The sequence below is a fragment of the Perna viridis genome, chromosome 3 (assembly GCF_037379345.1).
Source record: "Perna viridis isolate PV_CMFRI_1.1 ecotype Kerala chromosome 3, ASM3737934v1, whole genome shotgun sequence".
NCBI classification, from domain to species: Eukaryota; Metazoa; Mollusca; class Bivalvia; order Mytilida; family Mytilidae; genus Perna; species Perna viridis.
The window spans coordinates 45,711,966-45,739,352 of NC_142447.1; the positions used below are offsets into that span (position 1 = coordinate 45,711,966).

Below are 27,387 nucleotides of genomic sequence, written 5' to 3' on the forward strand. Positions count from 1 at the left end.
TGTTGATTTTATTAAGAAGTTTATACCTGCAATTCAAAACATGTCTCTCATGGGCTAGGTTGAGTGTTCTCGTCAAAAACAATGCCTTTGTGGTTTGCATAATTTGAAAAAATGTGTTAAAAGTGTCACATACATATTTGGTAACTGCTCACAATTTTATCGCAGTTTACTAATACAACTTTCTGTTGCATTTCACTACTAGTGATTTTTTAGACAAATAGTTTGATGTAAATAAATAAGGAATCAATTACACAACGGCTTACCATATATGCTATATAACTAATTTTAGTATTTTTAAAATTACAGGTCTATATATGATAGGTAACTTTCCAGAGATGATACCCCCCAAATTATACTCTTGTAGAGCCTGTAGAGCCTCGCAAAAATTGACGATCGTACTTCCGGTTAAGAATATTTCCGGTTACTTGACGTCACTTAGCAAGAACTTCGGAAACTTTGAAAAAGTTGGTAAGTTTTTTGAACTTGAATATTTTGTAAAGTATTAGTGAAACTTTATAAAAATGCATCTATTAAAACATCCGAGCTTGTGAAACTAAATGTATGAAGCTGACAACCGCTATTAAATGCATCCGGACCGTTCAAAACTGACAAGAATCACAGGATTTTTATTTATAGCAAGGGCACATCGCCACATGCCTTATATTAACACACAATAATTATTTTATTCTGAGACAAGTGTCTGTGAGCCAGGTACATACAACTGCTTTGGTCCCTGATGACAGCAAGCAAGCAATGTGGTATTTTCAGTATCAATGGGGCTTTGAGGGGTAGACCTCTGGAAAATCCAATGCTTTTAAAGTTGATTAGATCAAGATTTCTTCTATATTATGGGTTAAATATCTACAATTTTAAGGTTAGCACTCAAATGGGGTTTCATCCCTAATACCAGGACTATTCCCAACTAGATGAGGTCTTGGTTTTGTTTCCAATTTATCCACAATTATGGACGATCCCTTTCCCCATCCCCACCTATAAGGTACTACTTAACAGTAATAAAACCTTTGCCAATAAATACATTCAATGATGAGAACGCTATTACATTTAAATCTTGGAGGTTCATCCATTTTTAGGACTCTTTGAGACTGATTAAGCTCCTTTCATCATCATTTGAAATTCATTGATGCCATTAGAACTTCTGCCATAAAATTGATGAGGTCATCTTGATGAAAACAAGTGGTCTTCTCAGGCCAATATAGCACTGTGCTTTACATTTTTTCACATTGTGTTGTCAGAAATTTATTGTCCCCAATTACAAGGCAACAGAGACATCATCCATCCAACACGCATTTACATTTGTATCTTGTGGATGCAATTTTCCTGAAACTAATGAATGGATTGTGTTCAAATTTTGTAAGATTTTTAGGCACAATGTGTACTTACTCATACTGCCCTGCCATTTTGATTCCACGCATTTTACAGCCTGAGTAAAGGGACTTTGTTTTTCTGCATTGAATGCTATTAGTGACACTGTATAGCAATAACTCGTCTAACATGGTAGCACCACTAGATGGATTAAGTTCAAATTTTGTAGGACTGTTTGGCATCATACCTATTCTCAGCATCACAGGATGCCTGGACTATTCAAACTAGAAATTAAAAAAATAGAACTACTTGTACATGATAATTGCCAACTACCGATTGTTTGTTTAAAATTTGTAAGAAATTACATTTTTTGGCAACGCATTAATTGAAAAATGCAATGATTAGTGTTTGTCTACAATTGTGCTTTAATAGTAACAAATGGCAGATTACAAAGGGATTTCTTGTATGGATTTATATTCTTCTCTGTAATTTAACATATTAGTTGTAAGTACTGATATTTGGATTTTGTTATCAGAGAAACAAATAACACATAGAAAGAAAGACAAATCTGCCTTGAGATTAGAATGGCAAAATTAATAATGGGCTTTAACTGACATTGAGTATACATGTAGTTCATACAATACCTCCTTAATGATTCAACAAACTTTAAGAGACTTGGATCATTTCCTATATTGAACTGTAAAGCAAGACTTATTGTGCATTGTATGCAACTCCTTAGAAACTTCCTGATTTTTTTTTCAAATTTTTGTTGCCTTTGTGGTCACATAGCTTTTTCATTCATAGATAATTCCTAGTTTTGTTATATACAAGTACATGTTTTATAAGTGTTATACCTCCACATTACATAAAAATTTCAATGATATTGTAAGCCACCCACTGGTATCCTGTCTGTAATACCTGCTGGTGGTTTATTATAATATACATGTAGAACATAACGCCCTGTATCAATATATAACTGTTCTGTTTAAATATTGTACTTGTAGTCTCTCCTTTTTATGGGTTTATTTTTATATGTTTTACTTCTGTATATCTATGTAATAGGGTTTTCTGGTATTTGTCTTCGTCCTGTGAGATTGAACTTGGTATATGTTCCTTTAGTTTATTGTGACCATGGAATTCAAATGATTTCTGATAGTTCAGATAACTCTTCATTAGATGGAGCCTTTGTTGTTTAACTTCAAAACATTTATCATAATAAATATTACTACTTAAATGTAACCACTGTATTTTATCAACTGTGCCAGTGATGTCTGACATGGTGGATACAGTACAGTACTTTCATGGAGCGGTATGGAACGCCTAAACTGTCTGATGAGGTACACATTTGTTAACGTGTTGTCAATTTCATATTACTTGCTGTGGTTTTATAATTGCATGTGGTCATTTTGTACTTGCGTTATGTAGGAACATCTTTACATTATGTTGTTTTGTGTTTACGTTCTGCCATTTCGTCTTTACGTTCTGTCATTTCGTCTGTACATTCTGTAATTTTGTCTTTACGTTCTTTCGTTTTATGATTACGTTATGTCAACATATATTTACGTAATGTGGATTTATCTTTACATGCAGTGGTTTTCTTATAACGTGAGGTCGTTTCATCTTTACGTTATGTCGATCTCTAAATACTTTATGTGCATTTTCTTTTCTTTATGTGCAGTGATTTCTTCTTTACGTGATGTGGACAAAAATTTCATGATGACGTGTGACCCCGGAACTTTTCGATCATGTAAACTTCAAGTCAGTCCGGAAAAGGCAAAATAGACGTCACAACGCTGATTAGAAAAATGCTGAACGAAATACACTTGGGTAGTCTGTCCAGTCACCCTTATGGCAAGCCAAAGTGGACAAAAATGAGCATTTTCTAGTATTAAAAAAATGATTTTTTAACATCACAAATTCATTTTCTAATATTACAAATCATTTTTAATATTAAAAATTCAATTGAATTTCTAATATTAAAAAACTATTTTTGAATATTAGAAATTGATTTTCTAATACTAGAAAATGAATTTGTTGTATTCAATGACGATTTTTCAATATTAGAAAATCATTTTATAATATTAAAAAAATGTGACTGATTTTCTAATATTACAAATTCAATTGAATTTCTAATATTAAAAAACTATTTTTGAATATTAGAAATTGATTTTCTAATACTAGAAAATGAATTTGTCGTATTCAGTGACGATTTTTCAATATTAGAAAATCATTTTATAATATTAAAAAAATGTGACTGATTTTCTAATATTACAAATACATTTTCTAATATTACAAATTCAATTTGTAATATTACAAAATGTATGATATTTTATAATATTACTAAATCAGGAATTTGTAATATTAGAAAATGAATTTTTAATATTAGAAAATGAATTTTTAATATTAGAAAATGAATTTTTAATATTAGAAAATGAATTTGTAATATTAGAAAATAAGTGTTTTCTAATATTAGAAAATAAGTGTTTTCTAATATTAAAAAATAATTATTTTAATATTACAAATTCATTGTCTAATATTACAAATTCAATTTGTAATATTAGAAAATAAGTGTTTTCTAATATTAAAAAATGATTATTTTAATATTACAAATTCATTTTCTAATATTACAAATTAGATTTCTAATATCACAAAATATGTCATGACACATACCCAAATATACAATAGTTGAAACAAGCATTTTCAACATGCTCAATATGTGTATAAGTTTAAAAATAATAAAGTAAATAAAATGAAAAAAATTTTATAAGAGGGATGGGCCATATGGGATCTACATGAATCAGCGTACATGCATATGTATGTCACTATGTCAAAAAATTCTGATATACATGTACGCGAATCCAGTCTCTACAATATCGAATGCACATGCTTGTGATATTTGATGTATAAATATAGGTACATTTGCATGTATTTTTAATCAAACAACTAAATGCTAAGTACATGTAATAAGGTATTAAATTATCCAATGTAGTTCTGTATGTTTTAAACATGGGTTTTATTGTACTCCTTCTTTTAGATTGATTGATACTAGTACAAAATGTGCATATAGAGTAAATCTATTTTATAAAGAAAAATATAAAGCCCTTGTTCTGACTGTTTTAGGTAAAGAAGCTTAAATACATTTATCCAGGTGATTCACAACACAAGTGATTCATTGTTGTGTGATTAGCAAGAGGCTGATACAGACCCTGCCATGGGTCATGATCGATGCACTACAAGTATTGCAGAAGATGATGGAGGAAATACAATGTAACCACACACCTCTGACCTCGTTAAGCACCAAGTGGTCAATCATTCAAGATTTTTTATTAACTTTAATATATACATGTAAAATGACTATCTGGTTTTTAGGAGAAATTGTTGCTGCCTTATAGATGTTTTACAATATTTTTATAAAAAAAAACCTGTAAGTGTTTAACGTCATCAACTCTGGAAAGCTATAACCTTTTGATAATCTACCCACATGCCAAATATCAAAAGGCTACAGCTATTTGTATATGTCAAAAGATAAAAGAATAATATTATATTTACGGCCGGGGCACAATTTGTTACATGTACATTAGAAACAGCCACATTGAACTCAAAATTTTACCTAAAGGTCAAAGTTCAAGGTCAATTGTCACAAATCCTGGTATTGAGGTTGTATCTACCCACATGACAAATATCAAAAGTTTATCTTAAAAGAAAAACAAGTTAAAGAGAAAAAGCATTGACATGGTTTTAAGGAACTAGATGGATGCACAGACAGATTAAGGGTTGTAGGGCATCCACCATAATCTTTTACCTTCTCCAATAATTTTCTTTACCCTTAAAGCTGAAAAAAAAACAAAACAAAAAAGAAGGAAGCACAAACACAGGAGGTAGAAAACTGCCATTTTCTCATTTTCACACTTCCACCAAATCTTGGCTTCTTTAAAGTGTCCTTTTATTGTCATATCTGAAATGCCCAGCATGAAGTGCTGTCTAGTTACTACACAAGGGTGCGTCTTATTTGGTATGAACAAGTCAGCATGTTAAAAGTGTTATTTTAGGAAATACAGGGCATCGCAATGTGGTAAAAATGACAATTTTCTAAATGTTGGCATATGGCCAAAATTCAAGGTCAGATATCTTTTTCAAGGTCATTATTAGAAGCTATATATGCATTATATTTGGTAGAGTTGAATACACTTAGCTGAAAAAACATTGGTTTAGAAAAGGGCAATTATAGGCTTAATACCTAACTTTAGATCTTCTTTTGCATATCTCAACCATGAAAAGTTACCATTTTTCAAGGAAATTTCCTTAAAACAAGATAGTGGCCATATCTCCGCCATCTTTAATTTTGTGAGAAAAATATTTTGCAATTATAAAATTCTCATGGGGTCCTAGCAGATGCACTAAAGTTTATATGTAATTGCCAATATCACTTTCCGACGGTTTTGCATGGACAGCCTCTTAACTTGTGTATACCACTGGATATATTGTTACATTGATTTCATTGACTTGTACAAACAGGAATTAGTTTAATGTAAAAAATGAAGTAAGTAAGCTGACAAATGTCCCCGACCTTTCATTTTTAAGAACACCCTGTCTAAATAACATGTAAATATTTTTTGCATGCTTCGTTGAGATAAACTTGTATTTCCCAACTGTGCTTGAATTAGAAAGTTAAATAGTTGAGTTTTAAAAAAAAATATTTGAAAAGGGATGGTTAAAAATGAAGAGTTTGAGCAATCCTTGCATGATAAGTATAATAGTGGTAGTATTTAATATATACATCTCAATTTTATGCAAGAATAAAAGGTTAACTCAAACAGAAAAAAAAATATTAGGAAAATAAAGCAGAAATGCCTTAAAATAAATTGTATAATTGAGCCTTAAATGCAGTTTATGAATAGTGTACATATTCAAGGGTACTGTGTAGAGAGGAAAAAGATACTTGAAAATGTTGCTTTACTTTTAAGGCTACATTTCAGACTGTAAGAAATCATTATGTTTGTTTATCAATCTGTTTTCTTTAGCAAATTGTATGTATATATTATACACCATACCACTAATTCTGATAAGTTTCTACTAGACTCAGGTAAATTGCTAGTAGAAAAAGGTATAAACTTATTGTGTAAACCACAAAGAAGAAGAAATCTTTAAGATACAGTGTTTTGTCTAATGTATGAACTGGACATTTATACCAGCCACTGTTTGAACTGCTTGATAAATCACTAAATTGAAATGGAAGAGAACGATTCAGCTGTAAAAGTTTCAACTAACATCTAAATCATAGACCAGACCTTTTAAGTTGCATAAATAAACTATGAGAGCCAAATGAATGCATGTTTTACTGAAAAGCTAATATTGTTTTAAAAAAGGGTTAAATTAACATCTGCACCAGTCTAAGATGTTTTTTTTTTACCTAATTTTCTCTTCTAATCTGGTAAAATACACATATAAAAACCAGACAGTACAATGCTTGTCATTGTTTATTCTCTAAAGCTGTATCATTTCAAAGTTTATTCACATTGTAAACCAAAGATACATTAAACATTCATTAAAAGGCCTTAACATGTGAGAGGAAAAGCTACTTAAAAGCATTTCAGATTTTAAGCTAATCAGTTACACATGGATGGGAAGGAAATAAGGATTTAGTCAATAATTGTAGTAGGGGATAACATTTATTCAGGTTTGTCTCTGGTGTTTTTTTAGTATGATATATTTTTGTCATCCTCAAAAACAGTGGTGTCTAATGAATTTGGCATTTATATCTTTTCTGTATGTATTGTTTTACTTGTATAATTTACGTGTGGTTAAATATGGCATAAAAAGATGTAGAGGCATTAAAGCTTAGTTCTGGCCCAGCTATATATTATATATTAACGTGTTATGATCCAAACTTTAATTTTACTCAAACGAAAATAATATATTATTTGAATTAAATTTGGAAATTTTGGGTTTTTATTTTACATCTACTGTTACAGTATTATGAAGTAGGAATACAGTAAATTTCTTGCTAAGGTTTAGTCTATATCTTGGTTATTTCAACCATTTGCACATTGAATTTTACACTGCATAGGTTATTGTTAGCAGAGACTTTTGCATAAAATGTCAATTCTTACAAAGAGAGTTAGGGAACTGGTAATTAAATAGTGTTATTTTTAGTTCACCTGGCCATAGGCCATGTGAGCTTTTGCCACCATTTTGGTGTCCATCGTCATCGTTGCCATTAACAATTCTTCAATAATCTTCTCCGCTGAAAATACAAAATGGATTTGGATCGAACTTAATATGGTTGTTCCTTAGAGTATCGTGCACAAAATGACCATTTTGATTTTTCTATTAAAAAAAAAACATGGCGTCTATTTACTAAAAATAGAGCATAGGGGTCAGATAGCAGTTTTTTGCATATATCTCAAAAACCGTTAGGTTTAACCAAATTCTTACATTGGGGTAGAAGTGTTTGGCACTATGAGATCTATCTGTGATATAATTTTGGTGAAAATATGTGGACCCATGTTGGGGTTATTGCCCTTTTGGACGTTTTTTTGCTGTTTTTGATGTTATTACTTTCAAAAATCTTCTCATAATCTACTTTACAGAATGTAATGAAAATTGGCATTACTGTTTTTTAGGGTATCCTGCACAAAATGAATGTTTGAATTTTTGATTGGTGGAAAAAAAAATATGGCCACTGTTACAAAAAATAGAACATAGAGGTCGAAATACAGTTTTTTTGCCAAATAACTCAAAAAATGTTGAATTTGGCAAAATTGTGGTGGAGAGTAACATTGTTCATCATCGGAATACAGACCTTTGCCAAAATTTTCAAAATGATTTGTTAGCTGTTGTAGGATTTATGGCCCTTGAAACAGATTTTTTTTTTCATTTTTCATGTGTACATCTCTCTGAAACCTATTGCAACAAAATTAAATATAAGTTGGCATAATTTTTTTTAGGGTATCCTGCACAAACTGATCATTTTGAAATTTTTCATTGGTAAAAAACATGGCCATTGTTACTAAAAATAGAACATAGGGGTCAAAATGCTTTTTTTTTGCTATTTTTTTTTCATCAACTGTTGGAGAATAATGAAAATGAAAGCTACTCATTAGATAAACATGATATTCTTAATTGACTGGCAGTATTGAAATTATTTTTTAGGCAGCCATAATCAAAAATTTTCACCACTTGCTCAAATTCCAATGATTTTTGGTTTCATGAGGAAACTGGGTGTTTAAGTTGAATTGTGATGATGATTTATTCTGAGCATCCATTTCTTGCATATTTTTGTACTTGCTTTGATTTCAATGATAATTGGTTTATATTGTAAACATGGTCTCCCGATGTGAATGGTGATGATGAAAATGTTGGATAGCCATGGTTTGACTTAATTTTGTGTTCTTTTTCAGCAAATGTATACTGGGCTAATTCCCCCTCAGACTCGTTGGAATAACAGGGTGTAGAGGGACCCCAGCCCAAATTTTTACCAGAGGTTCTAAAACACTTTGAAGGCATTTCCAACATTTGACAGTGCCTTAAGTACTCTTTTTAACTTGCACCATTCATCAATGTATGCTCTTTTCAGCAATTTTTTGTCAAACATGGTAACAAAGCATGATACCTTTACTTACTTAGTTAACAGGGCATGGTTTGCAAGGCGACCAATTCAGGCTCTTTGAGAGCCTCCTGTTTAAGAGACTGTCCAAGTAGAAACCAGGCAATCCTTTGGTGTAGGGAGCACAGAGAAAATTTTATCTCACCATTTTTGTTTGTTTGTTTTTTTGTGTGTGTGTGTGTTTGTTTTGTCTTTTTTGTTAGTTTTGTATCATTGTTATGTCACAATGATGCCAAGGAGAACAGTGATTTTTCTGTATTAAAATTAGAAGACTCAGAATATTTTTTTTAAGTTCCATTTAAGCAATTTCAGTAAATAACAAAACTAATATTAATTTTTTTTTTTTTTTTTAGAAAACATGAGTTTCTGATCTCTAATGAATTTGGCATGTGCCACCTACATATACTGCCTCAGTCTTCTTTGGACACAAGGTACTGGTGATTTTTATGTGTGGGTTATTTTAATCTTTCCACTTATATACCTTACTTGAATAATACTTTTTAATTTAATGGTTATGATTATTGCCCAAATCCCTGAAAATGGGGTTACAAACTTTTGAAATGGTATTACAGGAAACATGAATAAAATTATGCTAGTTTGTGCTACAAGTAAGCCTTGATATTACAGAGAAAGTTATAGTGAATACCCAATTTGTTTGGATTTTATTTATTTGGTTCAGAATGTGAGATACTTTTATATTCTATTTTTCCCATACCACATATACAAATGTGTATGTACAAGTGAGATGGCATTCTACTAAATGCACTGTACAACCTACTACAATGTCATGAATATGGTATCTGTCTATCTTGTGGGAAAAGTTTCTGCTGAATATGATGTCATACTTAAGGACATGACAATGATCCACTTCAATAATTCTTAGATTTTATTCCAAAGTTCAAGAAAATGACAACTAAATTGTATCTATAATTGTCCATATGATAATTATTGTAACTTGATTACTACTCCCACTTCTCCAATTTGATTCAAATTACTGGTATATTTTAGTCATTATGTGGTACATGTATTATATACAAGACTTAACTTACACTGTTTCTGGTTGTGTATAAACTCTCTAAGTGGCTATTGGTGGTATGCAGGGTTGTCACTTTAGAAAGAAATTAAAAGGCGGGATTGATTCATATATGTAAGTGCCTGATTGTGCCACAATCATCACAATAGTCTTTTTATATGTGGAGGACACCCTATAGTAATCACTCCAGGCAGTTACTTTGTTGTTTTTTGGTATAGGCTTTTGATATTTGGCTTTCACTGTAACTTTATAAAAATAGGAGATGTGGTATGATTGCCAATGAGACAGTCATACACAAAAGCCAAGCAACAAACTTCTACAATTTATCACACAGTCTTCAATCATGGGAAAAACCCATATCATAAAGCAGGCTGTAAAAGATCCCAAAATAAATGAAGTGAAACTATTCACAAAAGACGAAATTGGCCTAGAGAAGAACATGAAATAAATAACCACTAGACTACAGGTTCCAGACTTGGGACATGCACATATAGTATGTGGTGGAGTTAAACATGTTTGGGAGTTCTCAACCCTCTCCCTAACCTGGGATAGTGGAAAGAAAATACAATAAAATGAACTATAAAAATCTGTTGAATTCAGATTTAACTTTTGAGATCAATACAGAATACAAACACTTTAACAAATAGGACAAAAGACAACGAGCTGTATCTACCTTAAAAATGTACATGCTTCATCTATGAGTTAGTTCAAAATCCAAAAGCAATTAATAAGTACACCTTGTTTAATCAAACAAAAATATCTATAAAACAGGATTTAGTGAAAATATATCATATAAAACAAGGCCTTTGTGCAAATGTATACTAGTATATATATTGGGGCCCTGACATCATTTATGACCTACTTAAATAATTCTACTCCCTCTATAAGCTACTGGCCGTACATGAATGTAGTGATTAATATTGAGTGGAATATAAGACTGAATCATTCGGGTTAAAGACCTATATAGTTATTGCCAGTTGTTTAATCTGGTTCCCTGTTCAATATCATAAGCAACCAAAAGATTGCTAAATATTTGTGGAACAGAAACATTACCCACACATCCTACTAACCCAATTATTTCAATTGAGAACATTTGGGTCATCAATGGTTACAAAGGAGTAATTATATTAAGGGAACCAAGATTTGAGTATAAGTCACCCGATTTTAGAGCATATAGCATTTATGCTGTTTTGGATGTTGAAAGCAAGCCAGAAACAGTGACTTAGAATATTTGACGATTATTGACTTTGAATACTTGTCTGATTTTTTTCAAATTTTTTAATGACAGCTCTTTTTACACATTTGTACTTAGTGTCAAATATTTAATCACAATCAAAATTCAGAGCTGTATCAAGCTTAAGTATTGTGTCCATATTTGCCCCATCTTTTCAGCATGTGACTGACCTCTGCTGTTGTATTATGCTGTACCCTGTGAAGTATTTGATTTCCATACTTTATGTCAGAAAATTGATTCTTGTGTTTACCTTGACATGTCAAACATGTGAAGATAAACAAATGTCTTTGTTTAATGATTTTCTTGATTAGGTGTGTTTGCTTTCACTTTCCAAAGGTTTAATTTCTTAGTTTTTCCTTTGTAGATTTTTTATAATGAGTAGACTTAAAATTTTTGTTTGTGACATAACCCATTAGTGTGTGAAGGAATGAAGGATATTCTATGAGTGTAACACCACATGTTTCAGTAGATGAATATCAGAAATACTGCTTTCTTCAGCATTATAAGATATGACATACTTCATGTACATTTTATAATTGTAACCAGGAAATTATCATTGTATTTTGGCATTTTTAGAAGATTGCATAATAATAATGTATTTCTTCTATCTGCATTGTCAAAAAACTGTATTTCTTATCCATTTTTACTAATATTGTCAAGTGATATAAACTATTTGTTTCTATCTACATTCTTCTACCAATTGCATTCGGTCAATACAGGTTGGAATGCCTGACTACTTAAGTATGCTAAAATACTTGGTTGACTTGGATATGGTGTTAAATATCAACTGCAGTCCTGTACATGAAGCAATTGTTTCATAAGTACAATGCACACATAGGAACATAGTGAAGATCTTTTTGATACTGAACTTAAGTACTGGTACTAGGAGTGATTTTAACAATAACTATGCATCATAATACATGGTATGATTTGAACTTCACTGTTTGAAGATTTGAAATTTAATGTACTTTTCTCAAATTCTTAACAAGTGGATAAATGTTTCAAGTAAATGAGGATGGGGATACATGAATATTTCCTTTAACATTTTCATGCTATTTCATATTTTTTCTGAAAAGTCCACCATTTTCAGGAAGCTTTGATTTGAAACATAAGTAAAAAACTCAAGCTAACTTTCTGGGTATTTTGTTCACAGAAAATTACTTAGGAGTTAATTCTATAGTTAGCCATTTAAATGAGTCATTAATCCATTATATTTGGCAGAATGGGAAGGACTAGAAAAATAGGTGTAATAATATGACATTTGAAACAATAGGACCTCTCCTTTGGCAAAATAAGATGAATCCATTATTAATACAAAGGCAGACATTATAATAGGAACATGTTTACAAAAAAAACAAAAAAACAAAAAATTACTGATGGTCAGGCTTAAACCCTTAAACCTTTACTTTATCAATGAGTGAGTGCAAAGTTTGACTGTCAAGTTAGTTGGCTATGAACACTACATGTCACAAGTTTTGTAATAAGCTACATAAAGGCTTAAATTTACTGACTTATTTTTATACCAAAAAGATGTATTTTCAACTAAAAGCACATACCAACCTTCTTATGCTTTTAATAGCTGTGTTTTTCTAACATCACAGAATGCAAAGTAATGGTTGTAACAGTGCCTCTATGGAAATTTGTGACTCATAACATTCAGTTTAGAACAAAAAAGTTAATATTGTATATTTTTTCTGCTAAAATTTCACAAATTTCCATTGTGGGGAATAATGAGTATTTCTCTTCAGATTCTAATGAAAGTCTCAGGCATTTGAGCAATTTAAATATGCCTGTCTCTTTAGATGGGATGTATTATGATATACCAGTGTCAATCTGTCCATCTGACATTCACACAATTACTTAAGAATTCTGCCACTAATCTGTTTTTGAGATATGGGACTTTATTTGTGTAAAAAAAAATACAAGATGAATACCTGTGCAGCAATTTCAATGAAACTTTGTTGAATTGTTTATTTTTTTTTATGACAGATCCCTCTTAATTTTTTTAATTTGTGACTTAACGATTTACAAGTTACAGGACTTTTATTCATAAAAAATGGGTAAATTTCAAAGTTTGTAGAATATAACTCAATAGTGATGGCACCAATTTTTTTTTTACAAATTTCTGGTTCTTCATTTTTGAGTAATTGGACTTAATTCATATGGCCCTTCTTGTTGTAAAAATCCGAGGGAAAATTGGCTAGATTCTTTAGATTTCGACATTTTTTATTAACTTTGAGTGGAGATAACTAATAATTGAACTATATGGATCATGTGTGCTTAGTCAATAGGTGTGCATGTGCTTCAGTATTGAATAAACTCAAAACAAATAGAAACGGTGTTTTTAAAATTGTCACAATAATTAGCCTTATTGTAGAGTTGATTTTGATGAAGGTTCGTTGACATTTCAATCATATAATCAATGTATCACTTTGTAATTTGTTCTCTGTGTTATAATAATTGATATCATACTACTAAGACAAGATGTGTGTTTTAAGGTTCTTTGTCAATTCACATCAAGGTATGAAATCTATTGGTATACCGTTTTTTGGTGTTATGTAGGAATCAGTGCAAAGAAATATAGTACAGTATACATGTAAATAGAGTGCCAGCACTGAGGCTTATAGACATGCTACAAGTCTGTAATTAACCTTTCTGATAATACTTTTACATACTGCTGTGAAAGATTCTCCTCAACAATTATTAGATTTGCTATCACAGAGATACATGCAGTCAAAAAATGTTTTTCATTTATTCTTAAATTTTAAGAGAGGGACTTGTAACAAGTCTAAGATGCTTACAACACATTTTTGTGGAAAATTTTTTACTGTCTGCCAATCTGTTTTTACCAGCCTCAATTAAGACTCTGGCCGTTAACTTCTGCCTCATCACGAAGACTGAGCAGTCATTGTATGCCCCATCAACAGTTTTTGAACTATTTAATAGTAGTAACCATTGATTCATAACCAAGCTTGTTATCATTTATAATGTATATCACATTATTTTTTAACTTTTGATGCGGACACATCATATTATTTGTGTGAACTATGGCACATCATAATATACATGTGTAATTAGGCACTTCATAGTCTACATCTGTACTCTGGCATATCAATGTCTACTCCAGTTCATCATAGTCTACATGTGTACTCTGGCACATCACAATAAACATGTGTACTCTTGGATATCATAGTATACATGTGTACTGGGTATTTGGCTATTTGACATTTATTCACTGCAAAAAGGCAATGTGAAACAGGGCAGCTGGAACATTGATGTTATGAAGGTACATTTTCTTTTTTTTTGCATTTATTGTAGGAACAAGTGCCTGTTGATCTTCAAATGTTTAAATGGGATAGCTCCATCTTATTTAGCAGATGAAATAAAATTTGTTTCTGAATTAAATCCATACCATTCTAGAAATTCCATAAACAACTCTCTTTTCATTCCTAAACCTAAGACAGAACTATTCAGATATACTTTAGTTTACTTTGGCCCATCTCATTGGAATACCCTCCCACATGAAATAACAAGTGCAAAAGGAATAATTTTTTGTAAACAGAAATTAAAAATCTTCCTAATGGAACAACAGACAAAAGAGAATTCCAAGATATGTAAAATTGACACCTCATAAAAATTACCTACCATACCCTTTTGCTATGCTAAAAAATCAGTAAGGTTGGTCAATACACAAGATATATTTGAGATTACTGACTTATTTCTTCCTTCAAGAACTTTAAGAAATACAAATGTTGCACGATATTTTGATGTAAATAATATTCTAATATGCAAACAGATATAATGTTCAGAAAACTGCTTGAGGAAAAGAACCTGTCACATATTTTATTAAATGCCATGTGTTGTTATTTGGTACCATAAGTTGATAGCAGTGTTTGTTGAAATACCAGATAGTGGTTATATATTATGGCAAGTTGACTTTTAGGTGGATAGAATTGTTTGCTTTGAAGAAAAAAAGGTATGTTTCAGAAGTTCAAAATCTTAATTGCAGTTTCATTGTGTGTCAGTTTTTACTGAACTACTTTTTTGTTCCTTCATATCTAATGTGAAGGAGAAAAAGGCAATCTTACAAATGTCAAAATGAATTTTCATCATTTGAAAATTTATTGAAGATAATGAATTAAAATTGACTGAGTAGGTTAATAAGTCTATTATGGCAATTAATTGTCATTTAGTACAGGAACTATATACATGTAAGGACCATTTCATGCAGTTTTTACTTAGGGTACATTTTTTTTGTTATGTCCATCCATTATGCTTATAATAAGTTTCCTCTCTCATGATTCTAAATCTCGCCCAAAATTTTACCATATTCTTGACAAGTTTTGAGGTTCATAAAGAAATCTATGAGTCTGTTCACTCATTTATCCATTTCCATTGCAAGTGCAACCCATCCTAAGTCATGTTGTGGATTTGGAGGAAACCATACATGTGAATTTACTCATTCCTCTAGTTATATTTGATAACTATGTAGTTTATATGTCTTGACTGATTTTTTATCCATCCCTAAAAACCTGGAGGCTTGTGCATTTGTTTAAGTTATCTGACTTTCATGTCACCATGTATTAGCATAACAATAAAATAAGAATTACTTCTAAGTTCAAACCTTGAAATATTTTTACCTAATTACTTTGATCATACTGAATGTCCCCTGATGTATTTTAAAGACATTTATTGTACATGTTAATGTCACAATATAATTTTCAACTTCCTGACCATCATGTAGTAAAGTGTTTAATGAATGAGGAGGCTCCCAAAGGATTACTTTGTTAAATAGATTTCCTCATTATGGACATATTCTTTTTATTTTAATTCTTCCTGCTTGAAAATTATATATCAGTATTTGTTTTTTTTATAAAGACAAAGATCATGTAAGTTCATAGCTGACACATTTAAGTTTTGTATTAATCTTTGATCTACTTGTTCCCCAACTGCATGTTTTACTGGTCGATTGTAGCCTCAATATTGATACATGTACAGTAATTTTTGTAAGTAGATACATAGTTTACTTATGGAAAGTTTTGAACAGTGTACAAGAAACATCTGATAAAATATTTTCCATTAAGGACATTAGATTTTTTATGCTGATAGGTATTATGATAGTGTATTGACTATTGTGTTAAATTGTTGGTATACAGTTGGAGGCCAGGTAGGTTATTTCCTGTTAGTAGTTAGTGGTTTAATTTCAAGATTTGCAAAAGAATTTTGCATAATATTGAATTCAGTGTTATTGAACTTTAAATATGACACAGTCTTTCACAAGAGACTGTTTGATGGTGGTGTATAAGTTCATCAGTATTAGGAGAAATATAGGATTCAAATTTAAATCTCCACAAAGTATTAGAGGTATGTATTAATGTACATACAATGTACAGGACTACAAATCTCATTGTAACATGTTGGGTATAAGTTTTGGGTTGAAAATTAATAAAGATTTTTATTATTATGGAAGACTTGCTTCAAAGTTAACTGAAATGTGTTTCAGTAATTTGCAATTTAGTCTATACTTGACTTTAGACTTGTTCGGCAAATGGTTGTAACTGTATAAACACATATATTACTCTACCATAAATAGCTGGTTTTGATTGAGAAATGCATACATGTAAATTAAATTCCTTATATTTATCTTAATGATATTCACTGAAAACTATGACACATAGACTACAAAATTTCATTAATATTATTACAAAAGAAATGTTATTTAATCTTCTTATCTTCTATTAAATGTGAAAGGTAAAATGGCATTTCTGCTTAAATTATTGATAAATTCCCTTTGATTTTTGTGTGAAAAACTTTGTGTTCAGATGAGGACTTCAACATGAAACTTCAATTAAAGTTGTCTCTTGCATTTTGATCAACTTCATTACATACATGAACCTCTTTTGAAAAGTAGTGAGAGCAAGGGAGTAATTGGACGTGTTTTTGACGTCATCTTTTTTTAGTCACAACTCTCAATTTATTTAATACTATTTCACAAAGCTAGGTCTGTTGTAACAGTCTTCACGATACACCTGTAGCCCTAAGCATGTAAAAATGTAAAAATTCACTTAAAGGTCACTAATATCTACATAAGAAGTCCATCAAAATATAGTGAAACATTCTTTAAATGAAACTCTTCTGTCACAGTCGAAGATGGCCAATTTGTTTTTAGTTGTGTAATTATGAAAATCTTTAAACTTTGGCTAGCTCTTCTTTCAAAGTGGATGCATGGAGTATGTGAGCATGCAGTCTTAGTTCTTCTTTCAAAATGGATGCATGGAGAATGTGAGCATGCTCTCTTAGCTCTTCTTTCAAAGTGGATGCATGGAGTATGTGAGCATGCAGTCTTAGTTCTTCTTTCAAAATGGATGCATGGAGTATGTGAGCATGCACTTTTAGCTCTTCTTTCAAAGTGGATGCATGGAGTATGTGAGCATGCACTCTTAGTTCTTGTTTCGAAGTGGATACATGGAGTACGTGAGCATGCACTCTTAGTTCTTCATTATGTTAGACTCTTATTTAAAATTGAAAAACAAATTTTTGGTCTCACTCTAATGACAATTGTGGATACTACTCATTGATTAATACATGGCTTTATGGTGATAATTTGATTTAAATGTTGTTGGTAAGAATGTACCTGTCAGTCTGTTTGGGGTTAAGTTATGAAGTTAATCAACATGGAATACTATTGGTACATGATAGTTTCCTATTGCTAAAGTGAAGGTGAATGACTGCTTTCTACAACTACTTCATCATTCAGGTACATGTACATGAAGTAGTAATACTCTAAACTAAACACCTGTTTTTAAGACTATCTTTCTGTCACCTGCTCAAGGAAAACCTTGGAGATGAAATAAGATATCAGTGAAACTACATGTACATGTCATATAATCCAGACGTTACTTCCTGTCATTCCAAAAGATTTGTATATAGTCTGTCTGATACGTGACCAACTGAAATGGATTTGAAATATGTTGAGATTTTGAACGTTTGAGCTCTACATCATGCTAGAAATTGTTGGCTGTAAGTTGATTGAAAAAGTCATATTTCAAAATTCTTGGAAGTGAAAGTATCATTATAATAGAGGTTACAGTGCTGTTCTAGATTATGGATTAACATCAAAAAGGAAACTATGCAAGTCAATAGTTTCCATAGTAAGAAAGAGGAGTCTAGAAATAGGATATTATTGTCAACTAAAACATCGATATGCAATGATTACGTAATCTAAGTGAAGCAACAGCTGTAGCAGTATAACCAATGTTCTTATTATTTGTAGGCAATCTCTCAATCTGGGTGGAAGTTTTCCATAATATCATGTTAATATCTGACACACATACATGTGTCATTAGTCATTCAAATATTCTGTCACTCAGTTAAGGTTTTCTCACAATTGGTGTCTCTATTTAAAAAAAAAAAAAAAAAAAAAAACCTATCTTCTGTTTATTAATTTTTTTTTTTTTAAATAGCATTGACTGTTGATTTTGTTTGAGAACTCTTAACTTTTAAGGACCTTCAGGCATGAAGTATATGCTTAAAGCAGGCTAACAGTTATGTATCATAAGCAGGCTTATATTCTGTTACTTTCAAATATTTAATGAGTTACATCTGTTCTGTTAGAATTTAGTGTTCTGATTTACCAAAGTTTATATTTTCAGGACTAGATAAGTAATCACAAGAAATGATTGAATATTGAACAGAAGAACCTGTCAGAAGTTATATATACACTGTTAAAAGTAAGTGAAAAATGTAATATCTGTAAGTAATGTATATGCCTGTAATTGTAATGACATTACAAAGAAACAAGATAGAAGAAAAAAAATAGGATATAGGATAAATGTTGGGACAGTCTACAACCTTCATCATTTGGTTTATTGTTCACTTGAGTTTGATATATATATTGAATCTTGTAAGACATACATTAGGAAGTTTTTGATACCCTTAATAATAGAATGTCATTAAGGAACATGTGGCAAATATGAAAGAATAAATTTTACCATTTTTCACTGCTGTACCTTGATTTAAGATTATTGAATAAAATTGATAACAAAATGTAGATGAATTTATGAAGTTTATATGATACATAGTTCACTTAGTTTTCCATTTCTTTATTGAGAGAATATGTGATGAAGATAGTTATTTTAATGCCTTGTTTATTAAAGAGAATAAAAGAAAAATTATTTAAAGAACTCAGATGCTATGTTTTATATTTATACTGACTAGTGCACAATAAGGGTCTCACTTTGGTGAACAATTCATGTTAATAATAAAGTGTGTCAAATTTATATTTCTTGTATTATTTGAACATACCAAACATCGATATTGTTTTCTGAATTATGGGATTTGGACACTAAGAAGGGGCACAGGTTTATTATGTAACCAGTTATATTATAGGTCTTTGTCCATCTGAAAATTGGTTTTACTCTGTTATGTTGGTTGTTTTGACCAATGTCCAGAATTTCATCGTAAGTAAATCCATGAAGTTGAATTACACTTTGATTGATATATATTTTATTTTTATGCAGTGGCCGAGCCAGGAGCTGGTTTTGATTCCAAGGGCCTTGGTCTAAGAGCCCAGAAAAAGCTTCTTGGTAAAATGTCAAGCAAAAAAATTGCCAAACACTTCATTGATGATACAACAAGTGAGGTTTTAGACAAAGCCTACCTCATCATAAAAGACTTCAAAAACCGTGATGAAGCCAAGAAGTTCATGAAATATATCATAAAAACAATTATAAAAGTTGCTATTTTGTACAGAAACGACCAATTTAATGCCGATGAATTAAAGACTGTAGAAACATTTAAGTCTAAATTTCATTCCTTATCAATGACTGTTGTGAGTTTTCATGAAGTGGACTTCACCTATGACAAGGCCTTCCTCAAAACAAGTGTAGAAGAGTGCAGACAGCTGCTACAAAGTGTAATTGGTAGGCATCTAACAGATAAATCAAAAAATCGTGCTGACTTAGTTTTCAACTTCTTCAACTCTGAAGATCTTATGGATGAGATCTTTAATCCAAGTGGAAAGTATCGAGAGCATATGGATATTATAGTAAGGGACATGCATAAAATGATGGACGAGGGAAATCTGTAATGCCTATTTGTAGATCTTATGCAATACCGTTTTCATATGCAATGTATTTTTATGCATTAAAACATTCCATTTCTTTTTGGCCATTCTCTTAGTTCTACATGGCATTATTTTACATATGTACTCTGCTGTACAATCCATTTTTATATTGATTGTGCTTGCTACTTAGATAACAAAGTATTTTCTGTGGGGTTTGTTTGTTTCATAGTTTGGTTTTAGTTTGATTTATTTATGTGTCTTATTTTTCTCAAATATTTCAAACATACAGGTAACTGATTAGCTGGCTCTCCTGTGCAAGTTAAGTTTAAGATGTTTCAGGGTACTCTACATAGACACCAGCCATTTTTATATTGGGGGGGATTATTACGATAAAAAATAAAGTTATTAGATATTTGAGCAAAAAAATTGCTTTATCTAGCCATGAAAAATATATTAAAACTGAACAAAAAATCCCAGCACCCCCCACTTTGATAAGAAAATGGTTCATGCCTTATATATTAGAACGATAGTTTATTTGGTGAGATTAAGATGCATAATTGGTTACTTCGTGTATATGTATTTATTCTGTAATTTCAAATTTATACCATTTTTGAAGCATACAATACATTATGTTACATAAAAGTAAACTCAATGACCTAGGTATTAAAAAAATCAAGGATTTGTTTCATGTTGTTTTCAGTGGAGCTCAAAACTAATGTCTTCCATGAACTGTATTTTGGTATTACATACCATTGATGTAAAAATTGAAGACAGAGTATGTTAAAAAAATGTTAATAGAAGTAGGGAAATTAATTTTATAATTAAAAAATTATGCTTTAAAGAGGGTTAAATAGGTTTCATTTGAAAGTTAAATAGGCCTGTGTTTCCACTCATTTCCAATTAAAATCATGTAATCAAAAATGTTCAAGGTAGGAAATTTTGCACTAATATTGAACTGTTCATGTCTCAATTTACAATGAAGTAGGAAATTTTCTCGAAAGAATATTAATTACCTTCAACTTAAAAATAATAAGGCATATTAGTTTAACAGGAAGTTTTATATCAAGTGGCTATTTGAAAGCATGGGAATTTGTTTAGACTTTTTAGAATTCTCAGAAAGTGAATTTTACCTAAGTTTATTGGATGATAAGTTGACCAGTAAATGATTTAGAAAGGTCTTCCTCAAGAGAGAGAAGGGATGATGTATGGGGATATCAGCATTTTTCACATCAACCCATATTTATGTTTCGAAGCAACAGAGACTGCTCCACTAACAATACTTTAGAAGACTGTTTCTTTGTTGTTGTTCCTTTTTGTTTGTATAATAGGGTGAATAGATGAAAGTTTGTTGGATACTGGATCCATATAGTCCTTGATTTTATTTGTTAATACAACTTTCCGTAAAAATTTACATTGAATTAGGATTCAGAAATTGATAGAGTGAATTGTTTTAGCTTGTGTAGATCCTGGTTGGTATTCACATCCTTTACAAGATATTGATATGATTATTTCCCTTCCATTATTTTGATTTAATTACCAGTATTATTGTTTTATCTCTGTATGCAATTTCACAAAAAAAATTGTAATTGTAAAAAAAAATATATGATATGACATCACAGTGCAATTTTCTTTTATGACGTCATTACTAATGACTTCTGATATTTTGTGAAACCAGCAACTAGAGTGCTTCCATGGCTTTCCGGAATATTTCAATGTTTTTTGGCAGCAGTAAATCATTATTTTATCACACAACTACATAATCATGTGTTTGATTATATCTTACAACTGAAATAGTTTTAATTTTTGATGTTGGCTTGTAAATCATACCCTGGCTCCTAAAAATTGTGAAAGCATAGGAGTATTCCAAACTCTTATTTTTACATCAATATTTGTTATTCAAAATGTTTTCTTATGCATTCCCTTTTTAGGGTGACAGCTGAAATAGTTTGATTACAAGAAATCTAATTCATGAACTTGTTTATTGTATTCCTTAAGGTCGCTTTATTTTAAATTGCCACCTATTTAAAAAGTCTCTGCTCTTTAATATAGACTTCTAACATATTCTCTTTTAAAATGAATATTGAAAATAATGATGACCAATCTCAACTTCATGTATTGAGATCTTCTTGGTGTACAGATTTATCATATTGTTATTGTTTGCTATTTTACAACCATTTGTTAACTTTGCTGCATGGTGCTAAACCTTTTTGCCAAAATATTGTCTTTCTGCGTTCTGTTATGAGGGTTGGACTTGGTCTTTTTGAATATGTTACTTGATACAATAAATTCCAAGATTTTCATATCAATTTAAGCTTGATATTCAAATACAATTTATTGTGCATTTGTTTACAGAGGCTTAAACTATTATATAAAACTTCCTCACTGACTGATTATTTTAAAAATCTTAACTGTGTTTGCAATTCAAGAATGATTGCAGAAGGTTTTTTTTAATAAAAGTTATTTCTAAAGAAGTGCATTTTTGGGAAATATTAAAATCTTCAAATGGTGGAATGGCTTAAGTTTTATTTTTATATTTTAGTATGAGCATAATGTTTATCATAGTGCCATGCTGCCAAGATTGTGCAACATCATAATCATGTAATAACTTATCATAAAGTCAAAACAATTTACACATGTGGAGCAATTAGACAATAGCTATTTCTACATTCAAATAGAGAAAAAGTATGGTTGAAATTGTTTCCTTATATGGCAGTTATATAAAAAGGGTTTCTTTATCTTTCTCATAATTGTATACATTTATCTTCATGTATTTGTTACTGTGTCCACCCATTCTTCTATATACACTCTGTGATAATCAAACTCCTTTTGATATGTTTTATTGTTGTAGTATTTATATGAATGTTTTGTACATTTTTGAATGTTGATATGTAAACAAACTGAACAAGTATTCATTGTGGTGTAGTGTAGTTGTAAGTATAGAAAATGTCTAAACATTTATCTTTTGACAACTTTTGAATAGGAGTACTGAAAGACATCTACAGTTTTAAACTGCTTTCCTGGCCATTTAAGTATGCAGCATTTGAAATGTAACAATAATGTTTTCAAACATTAAGGACGTTGTGTAATGCTACTCACAAATTTGTATATTATTTTTCCAAAGATCTAATGGCCAAAATATTTTCAAGTTGTATTTGAGAACAAATTCTGATAAATTTGAATTGAGATAAGATTAAATGAAATAATTTATTGGTTCTTAGGCCCTCTGAGGTCTCATTTGAGGTAGGCTCATGACAATTTTTATTGCAATATCAATAATTATGTCTATGATCAATGTGGAAATAACTTTTAGGGTCAAAGAAAATGTCTTCCTTCCTCATTGTTTTCATGAATAACTTTGTTAACTTTGCCTAAGAAATATAAAATAGTCTCCTTGTTTGTGTACTTCCTCTTTTGGGAGTTGTTTTTCTTATTATGAGACAATGATATCTTTTGAGATTTTCTTTTCTCATCCAAAAAGAGAAAGATAGTTTGACTTCCAAAATGGGAGGTAATAAGGCTTACGGTCCCATACTGTCTTTTAAAAGTGAGAAGTAGAAACAAGCACAGTCAGAAAATGCAAATCTCGCACAACCTTGAGTTTGATTTTAATTTTCGTCAACATGACAGAGCCTTATTACAAAAGCTTTTGATTGTATCATCATGTGATTTCTGTCTTGCACTTTTTCTGTAATTGATTCTTAATCTTTTATTTGATCTATATTACTAGGTAAATTAGATTTTTGTCCTTCTTTCTGTATTCAAGCTTTTCATTGTTTAGATTTAGCCTAATGCTTTATAGTAGACAATGCCTATGTTGCTATGTATAAGACAGTTTTCAGTTTCTTGTTTTTTTTTTTTTTTTTTAAAGTAGATCATACCTTATATTTATATTGGATACATTTTCCCATTTTTTTCTGGAAGATGACATTGAATGAACAAATTTAATTTAACTATTTCACAAACTTTCAAAAAAAGTGGTGGTAGAATTTTCTCAAAATTTGCATAAAGAATTCTTAACTATCATTCTTTCATATTTCAAAAAGGTAATTGGGTGTCACCAAACGTCATTTCTTGTTATATTAAAATGAAAATAAAATACCCATTTACATTTCTATAGAACATTTTCCTGCCAATGATCTCCCCTTAAAATGGTTTTATAAATTTTCCCATACAAATTTTTAAGTCAAAATGTATTCAAGATGATTTAAACATAATGTCTTTACAATTGTTTCAAACATAATTAGTTCATTGAAAATATACATGTCTGTATATTTTTTTTAAAATGACAGAAACGAATGCTCAGTGTTATAGGTATGATCTACCTTAAATACTACTTAAAACACTAGCAATAAATAAAGTACTGAAGATGTTAGTACATGTATTATCTCAAGTTTCAGTTGATGGTGTTTGTCTTTTTGCAATCTTGTATTTTTTTGCATATCCATGAACCAGTTATAAGCCAAGTGTTTCAAAATTTTACTTACAGCACACCTACATTGTCAGACAGTTTCATAATCAGCACTTTTATACAAATGCACATTTATTTATTTAGTTAAGCACATTTTGTATAAAGAAGACATGATCTATGCAACTGGATTTTATCCAAGTTTGCTGGATAGGGTTCTGTACAGTAAGCCTATACAAATACAGATGTCATGACATGTTTATGTAATTTCTTTCCTGTGCAGTTTACTTGATTGACAGACACAAACCTGTTAGTTCACTAGGTTTGACTTGACCTCAGAAGTAACTAGTAGCTCTGATTTTTTATTGGTAACTTTTTTGCCAATGTGGTAAATTGTTTTTATACAAGTGTCTTGTTTCCAACATAAGTTTCCCCCATTATACTAAATAAACAGTCCAATTATATTTGGCTAATCAAAATTCACTTTTAATTACAATTTATATATGTTTGAATAAAACACAAATTTATCTGCTTAACAAAAACTAGTAATGCCATAGCTGTATTGAAGCATTTGTTAACCGTCATCCATTTTTTTCCACAGCTTTGTGTTAAGATTCATTGGTCAAAAACTTGCATTTAGATCTTGGTCTAACCATTTCAAAATGGTAAATCCACTGAATACACACTGGATATGTGTACATAGACATTTTGCTTCATGGTTCATTACAATCAGATTAATACAATACTCATTTAATACAAGGCAAATATGTAACAGAAAATTAAAAGTTCTTCATGATCATTACAGATTATATGTAGTTTAAAGGATTTGTTAAATGCTCAGCTATATCAAACCTTATTTTGTTTCAACCAATTCATTATTTCAACATAAAGTCTCAATAAATTCTGATTTAACATAGTAGAACACCTGAACACAGTCTGTTTAGGTAGAATAGTTTGCCTCAATATGACATTTATTAAGTTTGTATTGCCACCAACATAGGGCTCCTAAAGTAGGTGATTTGTAGATAATTTTGATATGCAAAGTATTTATGTATATTATATTGTTATCTGATCTACTTGTAATGAAATAAAATACCTTATACACACTTTAGTCTTCAATTTTCTGTATCTTTGGTATTTGAAATGATTGGGTAATGTTGTCTTTTGGGCAAGTAAGAATAGTTTTTAATTGGTTTCTTTATTAAGGTATGATTAATAGTTGGCTGTCTTAGTCAGCTTTTAGTGTCATTTTTTAACTTGTACTTGATATTGATAGGCTTATTTTTGGATATTTCCTATATAAGCTAACAAAAATGCTTTAATATTTTAAAAATTATACACTATGCAACAAAGTGATTGATGGCATGGTGTTTTGGACATGTATGTATGTCCACCAGTCCTATTTTTGTCACTACAACATTTCAATGTGTCATAGTTTTCCTTTCCTCTTTCGTCTACCCCTGACTTTTTTATAAGCAACTTGGCCGATGTTTCTAGAAAAGCAGAGAACGCTTACCCTACCAGTACACCTGGTCCATGCTCCCAGTTTTTAGTGGAGTCCTAGTTGCTTATTTACTTTCGTTACTTTGTATGTATTATTTTAGTTACTTTTTGTTCTTTGTTGTGTTTGTTTTCCATGTCTGGTCTTTGTCCCTGTGTTGCATTCTTTTGATTTCCGCTAGAATCTTGGTTCCCTTGATTACTCTCTCAAACTGTAGTTGTGTATATAATCAGAAATGTTTGATCCCCTAGTTGTTGTTCTAGCCCTTCACTGTAATTCTTGTCATCGAAACTCCTCTCAAACAACTGTACAGAATTTCATGGAACTTGGTATGGAATTAAGACATGAAATATAATCAGGAAGTTTTGAACCCTAAACTATTTTTAGAGTTATGGCCCTTTGAACTTATTTTCAGTAAATGCATGGCTTAAGCACTTTGTCGTCTCAACTCCTCTAAAACAACCGAACAAAATTGTTGGAGTTGGTATATAATTGTGCATGTTATTACCACAGCATTTTAATCCGTCAAATTTTCTTGGAGTTATTCCACTTCTCTGATCATAATGAACTTCTGAGGCATCTTGCTTTTGTCGTTGCAGCTCTTCTAAGACAACATTTCATGATACTTGGTATGTGTGGTAAGGATATAATATGCAGTTCATGCATATTACCTGGAAATTTTTATTCTCCAGATATTGTTGGAGTTAAATGCCTTTGAACTCAGTTTCCTGAAATGCACTTCTGAAACTATCTTGGGCCGAATCATCAAGTTAAGAAATCCCTAGCATGCTACTCCTTCAATCTGGGGCGTGTGGTATTTGAACGTGTTCATTAAGTTATTAATTTTTTAGCGGTAAGGATGGCCCTCTGTCACACTTTTGTATCCTTAACAGCTCGACGGATTTTTATGAAACTTTCAAGAAATAAATTGAAAATATCGTTGTTTATCTGATATTTTCGAGTTTTGATCTGAACGAATTTGGATTTACTTTAAAAAAAACCAAGGTCACATAAAATTCATCGAGATACGATAGGGCTTAGTGGGAGCAAGCCCGTGTGGAGATACCCCATGGTAATGCACGGCAACACATACGTACCATATATATCTCAAGCCTATATCAAAAGCCAAATATTTATGGCCTCGAGAATCTTTTATTGAAAAAGGCATTTACTTGACATTTAGGTCAAACTTGAATGTTATATGAAGGTCACAATGGTGCT

At 30.8% G+C, this 27,387-nt stretch overlaps 1 protein-coding gene across 15 annotated transcripts; it reads left to right on the plus strand.

Moving 5' to 3' along the window:
* The first annotated feature begins 394 nt into the window (after window positions 1–394).
* On the plus strand, window positions 395–25,772 carry LOC148622478 (tumor necrosis factor alpha-induced protein 8-like). Of its 15 annotated transcripts, none has more exons than XM_088572444.1 (4): window positions 395–468; window positions 9,283–9,360; window positions 18,849–18,926; window positions 19,716–25,772. In XM_088572444.1, coding segments are annotated over exons 3-4 (570 nt in total). In that variant the 5' UTR covers window positions 395–468; window positions 9,283–9,360; window positions 18,849–18,925; the 3' UTR covers window positions 20,285–25,772. The 15 variants fall into 15 exon arrangements, with proteins under 15 accessions (XP_088428570.1, XP_088428572.1, XP_088428575.1 ...); XM_088572449.1 differs by lacking the exon at window positions 9,283–9,360 and adding an exon at window positions 4,444–4,590 and having other exon boundaries at window positions 401–468; XM_088572453.1 differs by lacking the exon at window positions 9,283–9,360 and adding an exon at window positions 3,002–4,590 and having other exon boundaries at window positions 433–468.
* The last annotated feature ends 1,615 nt before the right edge of the window (window positions 25,773–27,387 follow it).